The sequence below is a fragment of the Myotis daubentonii genome, chromosome 11 (genome assembly GCF_963259705.1).
Source record: "Myotis daubentonii chromosome 11, mMyoDau2.1, whole genome shotgun sequence".
NCBI classification, from domain to species: Eukaryota; Metazoa; Chordata; class Mammalia; order Chiroptera; family Vespertilionidae; genus Myotis; species Myotis daubentonii.
Window position 1 is genome coordinate 51,878,465 of NC_081850.1, and position 19,455 is coordinate 51,897,919.

General features: G+C 47.2%; 2 protein-coding genes across 10 annotated transcripts in view; one reads left to right on the forward strand and one right to left on the reverse strand.

Moving 5' to 3' along the window:
- UBAP1 (ubiquitin associated protein 1) overlaps window positions 1-6,272 on the forward strand; it is a 46,140-nt gene extending 39,868 nt beyond the window's left edge. For 5 of the 7 annotated variants that reach the window (XM_059657165.1, XM_059657168.1, XM_059657166.1 and 2 more), the window contains 3 exons: window positions 2,996-3,178; window positions 4,416-4,517; window positions 5,140-6,272. In XM_059657165.1, coding sequence (XP_059513148.1) covers window positions 2,996-3,178; window positions 4,416-4,517; window positions 5,140-5,280 — 426 coding nt within the window. In that variant the 3' untranslated portion in view covers window positions 5,281-6,272. The remainder of the gene's footprint in view (window positions 1-2,995; window positions 3,179-4,415; window positions 4,518-5,139) is intronic. The other 2 variants (XM_059657169.1, XM_059657170.1) reach the window with 2 other exon arrangements.
- A 1,498-nt stretch (window positions 6,273-7,770) lies between these two features.
- Window positions 7,771-19,455, reverse strand: part of KIF24 (kinesin family member 24) — a 66,315-nt gene continuing 54,630 nt past the window's right edge. For 2 of the 3 annotated variants that reach the window (XM_059657163.1, XM_059657161.1), the window contains 5 exons: window positions 18,805-18,876; window positions 16,143-16,252; window positions 10,561-12,789; window positions 8,999-9,092; window positions 7,771-8,474 (listed from right to left, as the gene is read on the reverse strand). In XM_059657163.1, coding sequence (XP_059513146.1) covers window positions 8,334-8,474; window positions 8,999-9,092; window positions 10,561-12,789; window positions 16,143-16,252; window positions 18,805-18,876 — 2,646 coding nt within the window. In that variant the 3' untranslated portion in view covers window positions 7,771-8,333. The remainder of the gene's footprint in view (window positions 8,475-8,998; window positions 9,093-10,560; window positions 12,790-16,142; window positions 16,253-18,804; window positions 18,877-19,455) is intronic. The other variant, XM_059657162.1, reaches the window with a different exon arrangement.

Below are 19,455 nucleotides of genomic sequence, written 5' to 3' on the forward strand. Positions count from 1 at the left end.
AACCAGAACACTCATCATTCTTTGAACCACCTGATTGTGGAGTTTCTTTTGGATCCATTCATTTTAGGGTGGGAGAGGCTCTGTTTCTTGCTGGCCTGGGAACTTGCTGCCCATAGAAACAGAACCGTTCTCTAAGGAAGTCATGACCCTTACCCTCAGGGAGCAAAGCCTGGTTTCCATCCTGGCCCTCTCTCTTAGTATGAGTCTTTGAAACCCACAGTGAGAACCTTTCTCTGTGAGAGAAGCTCTTTCCTCCAAGATAGTCAGTGACTTCAGGCCAGGGGGAGGTGATGGTGTGGTCATCTGGGCTGTACACACACTTAGGAACTCCCAGGGAAGTATTCCTGGAATTTGGTTCTTGTTGGCTATTTTAGGCCCAATGTTTGGGTCTTAGTTTTCAGATTTTGACTACATGTTTTAGTGTTTACATAAGCTAATCTTTTTTTTTTTTTTTTTTTAATATATTTTATTGATTTTTTACAGAGAGGAAGGGAGAGAGAGACAGAGAGTCAGAAACATCGATGAGAGAGAAACACCGATCAGCTGCCTCCTGCACATCTCCTACTGGGGATGTGCCCGCAACCCAGGTACATGCCCCTGACCGGAATCGAACCCGGGACCCTTCAGTCCGCAAGCCGACGCTCTATCCACTGAGCCAAACCGGTTTCGGCTAAGCTAATCTTAATAGTTGAGAAATCCATGGGATCATCTTGAGAGAACAATCTTATAATGTGCCTTTATTCTGAGTCCAGTATAAAACTGCCTGACTTAACTCTAGCCAGTATCTCTTCCCACTGTGCTTGCTGATTGTTAAACTTCACCATACAGTGGGGCCTTGACTTACGAGTTTAATTCGTTCCGAGACCGAGCTCATTAGTTCTGAGACCGAGCTCGTTAATGAGCTCGTTAACTCAAATTACTCTGTCAACTCAATGCAAAAAATCGGCCAGAGACAGCTGGTATCTCAAAAAACTCGTTAGTCGGGACACTCGTAAGTCAAGGCCCCACTGTAGATTGAAAGTTAATTGGCTTTGAGGGGAGCTCTGCAAAATGTCAACATGTGAAGGTCTTTGTGGCTGCTATAATTTCTCCAGAGAATTGTGCTTGAGGGCTAAGGAAGCTTGGGTAAGGCTGCTATAGACTTTTACTTAATCCCTGTTTTGGTTCTTGTCCCTCTCTCTGCTGTATGCTATGCCTGGTGTCTTAACCTCCTTTTTGTTGTTTGGTTCTCATTTTCTAGAGACAGCCTTCTGCCTCCTGTGGAGGGTGAAGATGGGTGGGAAAGGTATTTATTGCCTGAGGTTTTTACTGCTCTGAGCACTCATTTTGTGCTCTTGCTTTATCCCAGCAGTACCTCTTGCTTCCAAATACTGAACCCCTCTCCTGTTTCTCACTTTTAATTTCATTGCTTCTGTTACCTTGCCTCTTAGCTTCAGATTTTCCCCTGCTGTTCCCTCTGTTTCTTTGACCTTAAAAGTTAATAGTTTTTATTATTTTAGTAGGCTTTGGGGAGGATCAGTGTCAGTTTGCTGTGTTAAATGAAATTCCCCCTTTGAAAAATGCTAATAGACCTCCATTTTTTAACTGATGAGAGCCCTGTGTCAAGCCCATATAGCCAGGCCCCCAGGATTCAGAAATGCCTGGTAACTAACCTCTAGGAGCTCACATTAATATACTTTGATGCAAAAAGTACTGTGCCACCAGTGTGACCAAAATGCTATTTGGCTGTTGGTATTCTTGTGCCCAGGCAGAGTCTGACCCTGGAGAGACAATCTTGGGGCCTGCAAAGTGGCCAGATTGGCGTGATCCAGTCCCTATGATCTGTGTATCGACTCCTGTAACCTAATGACTGAGCCCTGTGACTGTGGGTTAAATGGTTGGGTGGAAACAATGGATTTTGAGGCCTGTAATCTTGGCTTTTCCCAGCTGACTTTGAGGAGAGCATCTGGTTTTAGCTCTATAATTTTGAACTTGCTTGTAGGACAGCAGACTCCCTGTCTCCTAACCCCATGCCCACATAAAAAATAAAAATTTGTTGAGACATTTTTCCTGGTTCTTGGGAGCTGGGCCAAACTGCAGAACAGCTAGTGACCTTGTTCCCATGGTAGTTTGGTCCTTTGGCCTTCATGCCTTGGGCCTGAGTCATTATCAGAAGAGATGGGAGGAGTTAATTATGGGATTCTGTCCAATAATCAAGACTGGGGTTAGTAAGATTGGGTGGCAGGGAGCAGGCTGCCTATAGCCAGTGCATTCCACATTCCAGTCCTTGAGGCACAGCCTGGTGTGGCTAATATTCTTCAACCCTGGCTCTGTAGGACAGCAGCTGTAGCAGGGAATCGAAGCACAGTGTGGGGCAAAGGTGGAGCACCCTCAAAGCTCTCGGTCCCTGAGCTAACCATGTGTGGGCAGCCCAGTGATAGAAATGAGGATAGAGACCTTGTTGGAAGAGGCAGCTCCAGAGTTTGGGGTGTTTGAGGTGAATGATCCCTTCACAGCCCAAGAAAGGGATAATGGAGCTCTGGAAAGAAATCATAGCAGCCAGCTTGGGCTTCAGTCCTGTGGGCAGTCTCAGAACTTCAAATCAAGCCTGGAGGATTTGGGATGGAAGGGCATGTGGCTCTTGTGGTGCTTTCTCATTCTGCAAGGTGGGCTGAGGTAGAGGACAGCCACACTTGCAGAGATGTCTTCCCAGCTTCTCTCTCCTTAGCTGGAGCTCCCCACTGCTCTTCATTCCTCTTCAAGATGTCTGGCCAGCAACCTGGCCCTTTCTCCCAGGTAGACTGCTTCGACTGGGGCTTTGATTAATGTCAAAAATGGCAAACCCCTAGATTGGGCCATTTCAGTAACAAGTCTTTTGGACTTGCTTGTAGGACAGCAGACTCCCTGTCTCCTAACCCCATGCCCACATAAAAAATAAAAATTTGTTGAAACATTTTTCCTGGTTCTTGGGAGTCCACATCTTCTTGCCTTGATCCTCTTGTTTCTCCACCACTAGGCCACACCTCCTAAATTCTCAGTGTCACAAGTGCCCAACACTCCCAGCTGTCCCCAGGCTTATTCTGAACTGCAGACGCTGTCCCCCAGTGAGCGGCAGTGTGTGGAGACAGTGGTCAACATGGGCTACTCCTATGAGTGTGTCCTGAGAGCCATGAAGAAAAAAGGAGAGAATATTGAGCAGGTGAGCATTTGGTTGGTGGGGAGGGGAGGTGTGTGATCAGCCAGAGAGAAGTCCCAGTCCTCTGGAGCTGAAGTAGTATCCTGCCTCTATCCTGGAGCCCCCCAGACTTACAGCACCAGTGTCTGTTCCTGTGAGTTTGGGGGACACAGGCACTTTCTTGGGGGAAACCAGCAGCCCCAGCAGCAGTGTTTCTGCTTTGGGGCTGCTCTGGAAACTAGGCTGAAGGAAAGCCTTGGGAGTATTGGAGCTGTTGGACTGTTACCCAACTACTCTCCCGCTTCTGCCCCTCCTGAGAGCACATCCTAGGGTTGAGATATGGTCAGGTTTCTCCCAGAAATTTTTTTTTTTAAATCTATTTTATTGATTTTTTACAGAGAGGAAGGGCGAGAGATAGAGAGTTAGAAACATTGATGAGAGAGAAACATCGATCAGCTGCCTCCTGCACACCTCCCACTGGGGATGTGCCCGCAACCCAGGTACATGCCCCTGACCGGAATCGAACCTGGGACCCTTCAGTCCGCAGGCCGACGCTCCATCCACTGAGCCAAACCGGTTTCGGCGCTCCCAGAAATTTTTATCCTGTCATAGCTACCCAGGGAGTTCCAGAATAGGGTACCAGTCTTAAACATTAGATGCATTTTCTGACTTGAGCTATTTCTTTTTTAAAATAATTTATTATTGAAACTATTACATATGTCCCCTCTTTTTCCTCCATTGACCCCCTCCAGTCCGCCCCAGGCCCTCACCACCCCATTATCTGTGTTCATGGGCCATGCATATATGGATACAAGGTCCCTTGGTTGATTACCTCCCACCCACCCATCCACCCCCACCTTCTCCCTGAGATTCCACACTCTGTTCCATACTTCCATGTCTCTGGTTCCACTCGTTCATCAGTTTATTTTGTTACTTAGATTCCACATATGATGACTTGAGCTATTTCTTAGAGGAATACCCTGCCCAGGCTGTGGAGTTAATGTTCTAGGAGATATGAGTCAGCTATGACAGGAACTCGTTTGAAAAATGGCTACTCATGTTTAGAAGGGTGTGCCTGTCTGTTCAGCTGATAGTCACTGAGGTCCTGTTGTGATGGATACAGTTCAAGGCACAAAATCAAGTCCTGTCCAGGATCTAATAGCCAGGTTGGGGAGATGTCACACTTGCTGGCTTGTGTAAGACTCTTGGGAAACAGACAGGAGTGGCAATAGGTGCTTAGACCTCTTATTTCTTTTCTTAGATTCTCGACTATCTCTTTGTACATGGACAGCTCTGTGAGAAGGGCTTCGACCCTCTTTTAGTGGAAGAGGCTCTGGAAATGCATCAGTGTTCAGAGGAAAAGGTAGGAACCTTCATGCCCTCTGGAAAGAAGACACAGTGTGTAATCTCCTGGGGTTCCCCCCCTGACCCACAATACCCTTTCCCTACCAGTGACTGCAAGCAGAGACAGTTGAAGCACAGAATTTCCGAAATGTCCAGCTACTTTGGGTGTGTTTGGGTCAGATGAAATGTTGGGTTGAAGAAAATAGCTGGAATCCCAGAGAAGGGAAGGGGAAAATGATCTGGACTTATAAAGCGCACGTTAGGGTGACTGGGAAGATTGTTAGTCACTTTGCCTAGCCTGCTTCTGGGTTCAGTAAATTGCCTTGGTGGAAGTGGAATGTGGGTGGTGGGACTGGAACAAAGGTTAGTAAGAGTTGGCGCTGTGGCATCAAACTGTCGGTCCCAGCTTCCTCCACAGCCCTACTCTGCTAGGGCAGCGGTCGCCAACTGGTGGGCCGCAGGCCACTGGTGGTCAGTGAGGTCCGAAAGGTTGGCAACCGCTGTGCAAAGGGGACCTCAGAGAGGCTCAGATAGCTCTGGCGAAGGATACATCCCTTAAGCAGCCCCCTATACGTATATTTCTCCACTCAGCTGTGTGGCCAGACCCCTTCCTTTAATCTGTACTCTCTTCTGTCCCTTAGATGCTGGAGTTTCTTCAGTTAATGAGCAAATTTAAGGAAATGGGTTTTGAACTGAAAGACATTAAGGAAGTTCTGCTATTACACAACAATGACCAGGACAATGCTTTGGAAGACCTCATGGCTCGGGCTGGAGCCAGCTGAGACCAGGCCCTGCCTAAACCCTGCCACGGAACCACCCCTGCAGGAGGCCCTGAGGAGCCCACCTGTGGGGAAGGAGAAGGGGCGCACGTCCAGATTTTCTTTTGGGGGTGGAAGGTCAGGTGTGGAGACTGTTTGCCAGTCTCTATGAGCCTAGGCCCTGAACTGGGGAGAAAGTGGGGAAGATTTGGCATGTGAATGCCCTTAGAACTGTCCTGGCTCCTTCCATATTAAATGTATTTGTATTTTGAGAAGTGTCCTTCCCACCTTGGCCCTCCAGAGAGATGTCTCTGGTTTTTCTGGGGTCTGTATGTCCTCAGCTGAAACCTGGGCTGGCTGCCAAAAGGAGCCAGGGAGAAGAGGCGGGAGGGCCAGACTCAGTGCTGCTCTGGGGCTAGCTGCTTCCCTCCCCTGCACTGGTGGACTGAACTGTAATACAGGTTGAGTGCAATCGAAAGGTTCTTCCAGGGTTTTATTTTCCCCCTTTAACAAAGTCTCTTAGTGTTACACTGGTTCTGCAATGTCACTGAGGTGCAAAGAATGCCCTTTCCCCATGGGGCCCTGAGTTTGCCTCTTCTGCCAGGCAGTTACCATGCTTCCCTGGCCCAGCCTGTTTCTTTCGGCTTGGTTTGGACCACAATCCTCCGCTGTCGGGATTTTAAAGCCCCCTGCTCTAGGAAACAGTTGTCACATTCAGAAATCATTGGCCCCTTCCCAGCACACTGAGTTGGGGAGAAACAGGCCATGATTTGGTTGCCCAGCGCTAACTCCACCTCAGTTCTCTTTGGAGAACAGCCTCTCCCACCGGTCCCCTGCTCTAGGATGACACAATGAGTAACAGCTAGTCATAGAAATCAGTCTCTTTGGTTTGTTTTGTATTATGCTGTACATCATTAAATATCTAAATACGGAGGATATACAGTCTTGATTAATCTAAAGTAATTTGCTAATAACTATTTTGATTCTTCAGAGAAACTAATAAAAATCTAAAAGGTATGTCCCGCTATCAATTTCTTTATTGCCAAGGGCCATTTTACGTGTGTGTGAGTGATTTCCTGCTTAGATTTGCTTGCTGGGGATGAAACAGGACCTAACCACTTTGTCACTTTATTATTTTTTTTTTAAATATATTCCATTGATTTTTTTTACAGAGAGGAAGGGAGAGAGATAGAGAGTTAGAAACATCGATGAGAGAGAAACATCGATCAGCTGCCTCCTGCACATCTCCCACTGGGGATGTGCCCGCAACCCAGGTACATGCCCTTGACCGGAATCGAACCCGGGACCCCTCAGTCCGCAAGCCGACGCTCTATCCACTGAGCCAAACCGGTCTCGGCCACTTTGTCACTTTAATACTTTCTTCCTACTCTAGGCCTGGGAGACCCAGGAGCTCGCCCTCCAGTTTGCCCTGGTTTTGGTTCACAAAGGCAGGCCAAGAGGAAGACCTGTTTAAACCTGACCTAGCTTGGTCTCTGGACCAAGGACATATCCCTTTCTGTGAGACTGGCTGTTGAGGTGAGACAGGCTGGGCCTTTGGGGTAATTACCCAGAAATGAGGAAGAAGTCCCTCTTCCCGTGATCTCAGATGTTTATGTACTCTGTACCACAGGTAGGACTGGATGCAAACTGCTTCACCAGCTCTCAGTGGTGCTGTTGTAGCTGATAGAACTAGATTTATCCCTAAAGTTTCTTGTCCTTGTACTTAATACTGTCCTGTAGTCCCTGTTGTGCTCTTGGGTGGAGGTGGGTTTAATTCTTTTAGTGATCACTTGAGGGACTGCAGAGCCTTTGGGCCAGGAAGCACCAAAGTGGAAAGAGGCTGCCCTCTAGTGGTCAGATCAGGCATGGCCAGAGGTTGACAAAAGTTGACAAAGGATAGCAGGGCTCTAGTCTCAGAAAGCCAGCTAGCCCCTCTACTTTTGGCCTTTAAAATTAAGCCCCCCTTTTAAAGCCATTAAAATTTATTTTTTACCTGTAGGCAATTAAAACTTCCATAGCATAATGGTTGTCGGGGCCAAGGCTGTGAGACACGAATCTTGATTTGACCCATGGTGGCCTTGGTAAATGATGGCCACCTGGAGGCCACTTTGCATTTCTTGTCTTAAGCTTCTTCCTGCTAAAATGATAGACAGCAAGCAGAACTCAAGTGAAGATTGTGTGTAAAAATTCTGCTTCAGAGTCTCAGACCATTGACTAAAATACTTATTGCCAAGATACCGAACAGAGGCTATTTTGAGAAGGGGGAGTAGACCAGGGTTTTCTGGATCAAGGTGAGCTAGGAGATGGACTTGCCTGAGAACCACTAGCTCTTCAACGGTTCCATGAGTGGGTGTGATGGGTGAGGAGTCTCAGATTGGAGCCAGGAAATGCCAACAGGATTATGAGGGCTTTGGGGGCTTGTAAAAGGCTGATCATCCCAGCAAAAGGCAGGGATGGACAAAGAACTGGATTGCAGGAAGGGAGAAGAACTGAAAGCATAAAGTGTGTCTCACATCTTCTGTTAAAGAAAGACAGCAAGTCAAAGTTTATTCATTTTACATTTCAAAAGCCAACCTAAAGCCCCAAATAATGGGGCAGAGCTCACCCTGCCCCTGCCCCACTGGCATCAATGTTTTAGTTTTTGGCTCAACAACAGGCACAGAATTCACCTGATAAAGCTCCTGGGCTCAGCATGTCATCTTCCCCAGCTTGTAACCTCTGGCCTGTAGGTTTCCACTGACTACCCATACTCTTAGTTTCAAATTCAGAAACATCTACAGGGTTATTCTGTGTGTTTCTACAGCCAGTGGGTTAGTAAGACAAATTCCCTTCCAGCCTCGAAGAAAAGTGAGGGGCACATTAAGATGCTCCTGCACTTGGACCTGAAGGATAGAGGCTTGTCCCTGAGGGGAGCTGGGGCCCAGCCAAGGCCGCGTGTGGCTATGGAGAGGCTAGCATGGACAGGTCCAGCAGTGGGTTCTGATATCTGCAGGGATGATCCGGCAGAAGCTCCTCCAACCCCTGAGAACCTAGCACAGGCTCTTGAGCTGCCCCCACCACCCCATACTGGATTTGCTCTAAGACACCACTGTCCTCTCAGGGGCCTCAGACAGCCTATGGCAGGCCAGGTATAGCTGCAGCTGGTTCCTCAGACTCTGGATGCACTTGGACTTCAGAACCATGATTTCATCCAACTGGGTGACAAAATCTTCAAAATCCTGAGATAGGAAACAAAGGACAAATGGTGCTGTTGCTGGCCCTCTCCCAGACCTGCTTTTCTCTTGCAGGAAAACTTCAGAGCTCAGGCCCTCCAATTGTAAAACCTGCAGCAGTTACTGTGGCACAGGGTGGGTCCCACTTCTCTGCATTTGGGACACTTTATATATAGACTTATTTTTCAGGGTAGGGGGTGTTTTTGTAGAAGTACTTCTATCTGCATGGGGCTCACTGTTACTGTCACAAGGAGGGCCCCAAATAAGCTGCTGGGAAGGCAGAACAGTGAAGGATAGAGGCCAGAAGCATTTTAGCCTGGGAATGGGGAGTGTAGCACCATCCCCCACCTGTCCTTGTACTCCCTGAAGCTATCCCAGAGGAGTGGCAAGAAGAGGCCCAAAGCCTCAACAATGGTTAGCGTGTGGCGCAGACCCTTACCCCACACCTAACCTCAGCAAACAAAGCTGACCATCATACTACTAGAGACTAATTGCCAACAGCCCCTGAGTGTCCAGCCAAGGCCACTTACGTTAGGAGCCAGCTGGCTCATCAGTGTCTCCTCTTTGAAGCCCAACTCGGCCATTTCATCCAGCTGTTCCTGGTGTGCTCGGATGACCACCTGCCTGGGAACACCAGAGGGGATGCTGTGAACCTCTGGGCTCCCATCTCTCCTGGGTAGCTTTTAGGAGCTGAGCCCCATTTCCAAGCCAGGAGCTGGCTCTGCCCAAAGTGGTCAAGGCTCTGACCAGGACCAACTCACCCAACCTCCCCCCGCCCGCACCTGTTCTCAGGACTTGTCAAGAAACTAGGAAATACCAGTGAGATACTGGGAGAGTCGGGGGCTTCTGGAACTGTCCCCTACCTCCCCTACACCAAAGGTGCTGCTTCTAGAGAGGAGCTGCCCACAGCTTCTCTGCAGAAAGGGTCAAGGCAGTGCCACTCCAGCTGGCAAACTTGGCACAAGGTAGAGCCTGCTGTCATTTCTACTTCTGAGGGGGTCCAGGACCAAAGTGAGGGTATTTGACCTAGAAGCCAGAAGATCTGCCTTTTATCAGACCCTACCGATGGGCAAGACCACAGAGACAACAAGATTGTCTACCCAGGAGAGGCAGGCCCCCCTCACCTGATCCCTCTGTCCACAGCCCTGGCCTGAGCATCAGTGAGTAGCAGACAGACAGCTAGCCTAGGTATCAGGAGCCCAAACAAAGGGCTGTAGCCTCATAAAGAAAGTATTTGTTCATCCTGCTCTCCAGCTCTGAGGCTTCTGATACTGTGAGGGGGTCTGCTAGATCCTCCACCTCCTTTCTTTCACATCCTCTAAGGCTGCTGTCTCATCTCTGCTGCACCATCCACACACATCCCCACCCTCATTTTTACCTTCCCTGTCTTGGGAGGTACCCAACCTTAGCTTTGAGGACACAACACCACAGCTAATGGGTTGCTGGGCAACACTTCTGGGAACACAGACCCAACAGAATGAAGAGGATTCTGATCTCACCAGAGGTCATAGGCCTGCTTATGGGGACAGATCCTACCTTCTCACATCTCAGTTTTCCCAGGCAGAGGCCTATCCTGGTAGGCCTGCCCCAACGTTTTATTCATATCAGATGCATCTAGACCAGCGGTTCTCAACCAGTGAGTTGCGACCCCTTTGGGGGTCGAACGACCCTTTCACAGGGGTCGCCTAAGACCATCAGAAAACACATATATAGTTACATATTGTTTTTGTGATTAATCACTATGCTTTAATTATGTTCAATTTGTAACAATGAAAATACATCCTGCATATCAGATATTTACATTACGATTCATAACAGTAGCAAAATTACAGTTATGAAGTAGTAACGAAAATAACTTTATGGTTGGGGGTCACCACAACATGAGGAACTGTATTAAAGGGTCGCGGCATTGGGAAGGTTGAGAACCACTGATCTAGACCGATTTCCTTGAAAAGCTGAACAAAGCCTTTCTCTAGTTGCAGTATAGCTGACACAGCTAACCATAGCCATCCCCAAAATAGATAAAACATTAAACTGGGGTGGGAGAGGAGTGCCAAAGGAGTTCAAGTCTCATGGAGAGAGTCCAACTTACTGTGCGTGCCCCAGGGCGGGCTGATGCAGTGTCCCGGCAGTCTTGGGAGAGCAGCTGGGAACCAGGGGAGAGCCTGGCCTTGCTAAGCACCTTTGGATTGGCCTATGTTGGAGCCAAGCAATGTCCTCATTGTAACAGGGCAACTTGATGGAGTCTATGGACAAATCCAGCTCCTGCCAACCGAGCCCTGCCAGATGCTTTCTCTCCTGAACCCAGGGCTGGTCAGCCACATCACTGCTTCCTGTTTGTGGGGTGGGTGCAGGCTCACAGTGGGGTCTTCCTGCATGTACGGTGGGGAAGGGCTCTCCTGAGAAACCCTGGGAACTGTTCAGTTCTGTCTCCTTAGCACTGGCATCATACTGTTCACTAGCCATGTGCTTCAGGGAAAAAAGTGCAGTCTCTCTGCTCTGGTTGCCCTCTCCCAGGTCAGCCTCCCTGTTGGGCAGCTTGTCAGGTGGGTACTGTCGGATGGGTGATGGGGACAGGGCTGGCAGATCAGCACCAGGCTTATTGTCAGGGGGAGATGATGAGAGCCACAGGTGACCACTTGTCAAAGACACTGGCAGGATTACCTCTTGATCACCAGATGGCACTGTGTGGCCCACAGATGGCCCCTCTGTGCCCGATAGACTGTGTGTAGCCCCATCCTGGGCTGGCTGGTTCAAGGGAGGAGGGCCCTCATCGTCGGGGTTCTCCAGGAGGGACACAGTGAGGGGAGCCATCAGCCCAGAAGCATATTCAGAGCACATGCCCAATTCCTCCTGAGAGGCTTCTCCTTGGAAAGGATGACTGGTTTTCACCGTTCTGGTTGCCACATTTAGGTTGCCTTCACCGAGTTCCTGCAGAGGTGTGTCTCTTTGGTCTGGGGATCCAGCAACAGCAATGAGGGATAGCGAGGAAGTGAAATCCTCTTCCTTCAGGGATGGTGAGCTGCCCTCAGCCTGCCCAGGAACTTCACTTCTGAGGGCATCCTGTTTGAAATCCGAGGCTGAGCCACTGCCTCTTTTCTGGTTATAAACGAAGTCTACCTGTGAGCAGTAAGGCTTCTCTGCCAGTATGTCTCTGGGAGAAGGACCTGAGGAGGTCGAGTCCTCTTCTTTGCTCCAGTCCAAGGGCACTTTACTTGGGCTGTGGCCATGACCAGCTGCTGCTCTTCTGTGGCTTGTGGGATTCCTGGCACACATCCAGCTTCCGGTTAGATCCTTCTCATCACCATCCAACCTGGGGCTAAAAAGCAGACTCTGCTGCCTTTCAGCCCCCTGCTCCTCAGGACCTTGTTCTCTCTGATGAAGGAAGAATGAGCCTTCGCTATTCTCCAGGGCGTTTCTGTGCTTCGTGGTCCTCTGACTGGAGACATGTGAGAAAGAATCTTCACTGAAATCGCTGTCATCAAGGTCCTCAGCTTGGGCTCCATCATGACTCTCAGAATAAGAGTGCAAGGGAGGAGGGGTCTCATTCTGGAGCTGCCCCTCTTGGGGCCTGTACTGGCATAAAAGCCTTTCCAGTGGTTGGTACTTTAACTTCTGTTGGAAGAGAGGGGGCTGCTGGAACTGCTGGTGATAAAAGCGCAAATGTTCCTCCCTCTCCTTCTGATGTGGAGGGATGTTGGTCCAAGCTTCAGAGGCAGGCCTAGCAAGCGTGTCCTCCTTGCTGCCCTGGCTGTACTCTGCTAAGTGGTGGACATTGCCAAAGGAGAGCTCAACCCGTGACACAAGCTGCTTCTGCACTGGCTGCACAGTCTGCACTTTCTTGCACTTGTTGGTCAGCTTACCATGCACCAGGTCTTGTCCTGGGCCAGGGGCCCTGCTTCCGCACCCAAGGGCAGTTTTGTGGCCGTTCTGATTTTTCTCAGAGCACAATGAAGCTGATTCTTCTTCCCTTTTTTTGGCTGACTGTCCAGACTGCACAGTTCCTTTGACAGGGCTAGTCTGAATGACCCACTCTTGAGGACTCCCTCTGGAACTCCCCTTTTTACCAGGGACTTTAGGAACAGAAGTAAAAGGGATGTTGGGTGGATGGCTGGCCAGAGGATGGGCCTTCCCTCTTGTGGAGCCAGGTGCCACCGTGAGTGACTGCTGAAGCCCCAGCTTGACTTTTTTGGGAGAACACTTATCCCCTGACAGGGCCACAGGGGAGCTCTGAATTCGTTTTGGAGAAGAGTTTCCAGATGTCCGATTTCGACTGGCAGCTGCAGTGCAACATTTGATGCCTTTCTTTAGTTCTTTGACCCTGTAAAGAACCATTTTATGTTAAATGTGATTCTTCATGTTCTAGAATTCCTTTTCTACAACTTTCAGGGAAACAAAACCAAAGCAAAGTATTACAAGGACTGGGAGCCCTCTTTACTTGAACAAAAAAGGTCAATGTCTTCTCTAAGGATATAAACATGCACCCAACATTCCATAATCATAAGTTTTAGAAATCAGCACAGTCCCATGTCACTGACAGGCCAGAGGAGCTAGTGTCAGAACTTCACTACATCCACGCAGGGCCCACTCCACGCCTCCTGGAGCTTCATGTCTCCCACTCACCCAGTCACTATTCCACAAACTGGGCCCTCTTTTTCTGAAAACCACCTACTTTCAGGCTTCTGAGAAAACGAGTTCCCTCAAACCTGCTGGACACTTCAGGAAGCAAAAGCCTTAAGGAAATAAGCAGGCTTGTGCTAATACCAATAAGGGAAAATGACCTGTCTATTCCCAGGGTTTCTCAACCTTAGCCCTAGCGGTATTTGGGGCCAGGAAATTCTCTGTTGGGGGCGCTGTCCTGTGCACTGTGGGATGTTTAATAGCATGGTTGGCCTCTACCCACTTCATGCCAGTGGCACTTCTCCCCCAGTACGACAATCAAAACGGTCTCCAGATATTGCCAAATGTTCCCAGGGAGGCAAAAATCGCCCCCAGATAGAGAAATAGAAAACCATGTTCTGTTCCACACAGAAATTCAGGAGAACATAGAAAAATCCAGAATTAGCTCTCTGCTAGGATTCAGTTGCCAAGATTAAAGTCTCTTACTTTGTGATACTTAACACAAAAACACTGCAAAAATTAGGAATTACAAGGAGACTTCAGGTAAAAATGTAACACTCCGGTGATTGGTTTGTAGATTAAAATCCCCTAACAGGGAGCAGTACTTCTGCCTGGGGACTCCTGGAAAATGTCTTTTCCATTGCTTTGATTTTAATACAATCCTCAATGGGGGCTAAATGACCCCTCTGACCATTTCTGAAAACCAAGACAGTAAATCTGACACTGAAACTTGATTTAAATATTCCTTTTAGTCTGAGAAGCAAGGCTAGCAGATAACACAGCTAAGCAAAGAGATGTAGCAAGACATGAATTGTGTCCATGGATGGGCCTTTGCTTAGGTGTTGCAGTAGGGCATGCATACAAAGAATGGGCTGGCAGATGCCACAGCAAGTCTAAATGGTTCCAAATTACTTCTTGTTATTCAAATTTGAGCTGTTTTAGTTTCATTAAGAGAGAAACCAGCCGAAACCGGTTTGGCTCGGTGGATAGAGCGTCGGCCTGTGGACTGAAAGGTCCCGGGTTCGATTCCGGTCAAGGGCATGTACCTGGGTTGCGGGCACATCCCCAGTGGGAGATGTGCAGGAGGCAGCTGATCAATGTTTCTTTCTCATCGATGTTTCTAACTCTCTATCTCTCTCCCTTCCTCTCTGTAAAAAATCAATAAAATATATTTAAAAAAAGAGAGAAACCAAAATTCCTCCTAAGAAATATTTCTAGAAACCTTAGTGCCAGAAGGAATCTTACAGGTAATTTGGTCATCGATACTAAATGCTTCCAATATACTCTGCCTGTGACCAACGTCACTCCTGTCACGGAGCTCTCTTCTGATATACCTGTTGGGGTCCAGCTGGAACTTTATTTTTGGACGCTTAGCAACATTTTTCTAGTATGTGGAGAGGTGAAAATTTTAAATCAGAGAGGGGAAATTTTAAGCAATAAAATCATCCTCATTCTATGTGTGCATAGATTAATACCTAAAATTAGGCCTCATTTGAGCATATAAAACAAATGACTTTCATATTTATTTTCAATAATTTATCAGACTACTTTGAATGGGAGAGATTGCTTCTATTGTACTTTTTCTATTCTTTTTCTTTTTAACCAAAATTATTCAAATAATCTCTCAGTTGTAGTCAGTACATCCCCTATGATAAAGGGTTATTTCCATCTTCCTTCACTGAGCACTGGGAGGAATGTCTGTTCCTAATGATGAAGTTCAAGCAGTGATATGATGTCTATGATTTGGGGACTGGGTGGGGTTATGAAACAAGATCAGCTTAGAGTTCATAATTGTTGAAGTTGGGTAATGAACACAAGGGGGAAAAGAACTTCAAGCCATAGTGGTTTTATGGAAACAATTTGGATCATCATGCATCTTCTATCTGATCTCAGTTTGGGAGGTAGCCACTTTCTTCTAGCAGGGCTAATGTGCTGGCATTAGGAAAACCATGTAATAAAAGAAACCTCCTTCAGGAAACTTATTTGGGGGACCTACTAATATCAAAAGTTAACATACACTGAGTCCTCACTACTGGGCATGGTGCTAAGCTCTTCATACATATTACCTCATTGGTTCCACATAACTGCTATGTGAGGTAGGTGCTATTATTTCCTTTTGGAAGGAAACAGGGCTCAGAGAAATTGAAATCTTGTCCCAGGCCACTCAGGAGCTGTGGCAGAGGCAGGGTATTGGCCCAGACAGTATGACGCCAGAGCCCAGTGTTGTAACCACTTTGTAAATGGTCTCTCCTATTTAAATGAGATAAAGTACACAGAAGGCCTCTCTCAAGCCCTGACACCCAGGAGGAGCGCCTCCTTTCATTCACAGATACTTATTGTGCGTCTATTAGGTAGCAAGTATTGTCCGGGCAGCAGAGATACAGTGGAGAAAAAGGTAGATAAGGTTCCTTCCTGTTTTCATGGAACTTAAGTGATAGTTCATCTTTTCTTTTCAATGAGTTTCATAAAATGCCCTGGATACTAAGATTCTTCAACAGTAATAAAATAACAGGTTTCCCTCAAATAGTTTGTTAGTCTGGAGACAACTCCTGCGAGACCATAGAGGAGGATGTGAGACAGGACCAGGCAGCAAAGAAGCCAGAGAGGATGGTAATGAGGGCACCTTCACCTCCCACAGGAAACACATGTCCACAGGTAAGAGGCACTAGGTCTGCCAACAGCTCCTGCCCTTCTCTAGGCCTCAGTTTATCCTCCTATAACGTCTGGGTTAGTTTCTTCTAAGTGCTTCTGCCTTGACAAGTAATATTGTATTATGTCTCTTATAATTAGGGCAGAGGCTAGTGGGAAGGTTCTATTCCAGAAAAATATTTCATCTCCCATTAGCCATTTAAAAGCTACTGAACAAGGGAATATGTCACCTTCCTCTTGTCACAGTCACATTTGTAAAATGCCAGGGCCTAGCAGATCACATTTTTCAGATGACCAAGTGCACAATCCCTAATGGACCTCAAGGTCAGATCTCTGTGTGTGCATGACACACACACACAGGCACGCACGCATGTGCGCATGACCTGCCGCCTGAGAAGGACTCACCGGTCAGCATAGCGCAAGGTGTTCAGCGTGTGTTCAGTGGCCACGTGGCTGGGTGAGATGTTGGCGATCATGCAGGTTTTGGCATTGCCGATGAAGGAATCTTTCAGGACCTGTCCAAAGCAGAAGGTAGGCCAATGACGTCACCTAACAAAGGGCACACTGACTATTGTATGCAGGACAGGGGCCAGTTGCCCTGTCTACAAAAAGGAAATTCACAGAAGAAACACGAATAATAAATACAAAAAAAGGTACTCACTTCACATTAATCAAAGAAATGCAAACAGCCCAGCCAGTGTTGCTCGGTGGTTGAGCTTCAACCTATGAACAAGGAGTTCACGGTTGATTCCGGGTCAGGGCACATGCCCAGGTTGCTCGATCCCCAGTAGGGGGTATGCAGGAGGCAGCCAATCAATGATTCTCATCATTGATGTTTCTATCTTTCCCTCTCCCTTCCTCTCTGAAATAAAAAAATATATTTTTTAAAAAAATCTAATAAAAAAGAAAAGCAAACAAACCATTATAAAAACGAATATTCTTTTCACCCGTAAGATTAAAGAAGACTCATGATACCCTGCCTTCTGAAGACCTAGAGAAACGGGCTCTCATAAACTGCCCATGTACTGTGTACTGTGAACTGGTACAAGCATTTGGGAGAGCAGTTTGGCAATAGTATGAAAATGTAAAAAATGCACACACTGGTTTGGCAAATCTAAGAGTTTATAAACAGAACAAACTAGATAACTGTAAACTCAATACAATACAACCATTCAAAATAATTATGTATACCTATACTTACTTACACAGAAAGAGCTAAAACTACTATAGAAGAAAAAAGGTATGATTCCATTACTCTGTAGGTGGATCTTTTTTGTTGTTAATCCTCACCAGAGGAAATTTTTTCTGTTGATTTTTACAGAGAGTGGAAGGGAAGGGGAGAGACAGAGAAAAATTGATGTGAGAGAGAAACATCGATAGGTTGCCTCCTGCATGCACCCTGACTGGGCCTGCAACCGAGGTACGTACCCTTGACCGGAATTGAACCCGCAACCTGTCAGGCCTCAGTGCCGATGCTCTAACCACAGAGCAACTGGCTAGGGATACAGGTGGATCTTCATATACGAGCGCAGAGAGATGCCTGGGAGGATGTTTACCAAAACGCAGCGGTGCCCTAACGGGTTTGGCTCAGTGGATAGAGCAGCCGTGGGCAAACTACGGCCCGTGGGCCGGATCCGCCCGTTTGAAATTAATGAAACTAAAAAAAAAAAAGACCGTACCCTTTTATGTAATGATGTTTACTTTGAATTTATATTAGTTCACACAAACATTCCATCCATGCTTTTGTTCCGGCCCTCCGGTCCAGTTTAAGAACCCATTGTGGCCCTCGAGTCAAAAAGTTTGCCCACCCCTGGGATAGAGCATTGGCCTGCAGACTCAAGGGTCCCAGGCTCGATTCCGGTCAAGGGCATGTACCTTGGTTGCGGGCACATCCCCAGTAGGGGGTGTGCAGGAGGCAGCTGATCGATGTTTCTCCTCATCGGTGTTTCTGACTCTCTATCCCTCTCCCTTCCTCTCTGTGAAAAACCAATAAAATATATTTTAAAACAAACAAACAAACAAACAAACAAACAAACAAACAAAACCAAAATGCAGCGGTGACTGTCACTGGGAGGTGGGATTTTCTGGTACCCTTCCCGTCTTCTTTGTACTTATATGTACTGTTTGAATTATTATTTTTATTTAAACTAAATAGGGACACATTTTCTGGGATGAGGACTAATCACCTTTAAGAAGGGTTTCCTAGGTCCCTGGCTGAGTGTTTGGTAAGACACAATCGAATCCAAAATCACCAACTCTGCCTGGTAAGTAGCTATGTTATTACAGGGTCTGCTCCAGTCCCTGTGGAGCTGCTAGTCTAGTTGAAACTTCTCCCTGAACACAACAGTCGTCACCTCGAGCGCCCTCTCCCTAGTCTGCCCTCTAGTGTGCAGGACTCGGTGAAGAAAGGAACCAGGGGCACCCACGCTGTCTCACAAGTGACGGTACCAGGCAGACTCCTCCATGGGCCATCTTCTGCAGCAATTACAGATGCTGTCTTATTGGTGTTTTCTGTTAATAAGTCTGAAGCACATTTTTCATGACAGAAAATAAAGCAGAAAAAATTACCTACATATAGCTCTACCACTCAGAATAATCAGTTAACAAATGCACAATTTTTCTGTATAGTTTCTTCTCATTTCATATTTTACATTATAGATCTTGATCGTCTTTCCTATCAGTACAGGTAAAAAATCTATCATTCTTTTTAACTGCAGCCATTAGTTTTTGTATTGAAACACTGGTCTAAGTCTTACAGCTAAGAAAGTACCCCTAAATCAACAAGGTTTCTTTACTTAGAAATAAGCAGAAAGCTGATGGATGATGGCCAAAAGAGCTTTGCTGCCCCCATGGGAGCCTGGCTACCTCACCCTAAGTTTCTATGCCTGAGTATGCTCCCCTCTCCTCCTATACATGAGAACTCCTAGAAGGAATATGACTCCTCCTCTCTCCCCACCCCCGGCCGTGCTTAGCATCATGCCTTACAGGCAGTGGATGCTCTGCTGAATGAACAGATGAAGGAACAAATGAGAATCAGAACAAATTCAAAACTCACGCTTAACATTACCTGAGTTAATTTGCTTTGCCGGAAGGGAGTATGGGTGTGTTCCTGATCCAGTGCTCGGATACATTCCTTCAGCTGCAAACAAGAAGCACATCAAATATCATATGTGATGAGGATTAACGTCTAGTTGTGCCTAGGTAAGAGCCCTCCACTTAAAAGCAGTAAGTAGCCCTGATAGCATGGAACAGACAAACCCACAGACCTTCCCACAGGTCCTGAGTCTAAGCTTATATAGTGGCAGTTCTGGCTTGCAAGCTGCCTCTCTCCCCCCACACTCCTCCCAACTGCAGAAGCATTTAGAGAAAATATCTATACCACTCCCCCCCTCTTCCCCGCTCACACGTACACACCTATAATTGTAGCCTCAAGTGTCGATTAAAATATAAGTTGTCTGAATGGGGCAGGAAAAATTCTGGAGTCAGTGCTGGAAAGGAACTGAGAACACCCATGTCTTCCTCCTCATTTTAAAAAAGCAGGGACTGTGGCCTAAAGGTAAGAGCAAGTCACCTGCTCCTGGGATTAGCCCATCAGAGAAGTGCTCACAGGACATCACTAGTGCCAGCAGAGACCTGGATATGCAGACCTCTAGGGGCAACAGATAGAGCAAAGGTGGGGAACAAGATAAGGGAGGAGAGATCTATTTCTGAGTCATGC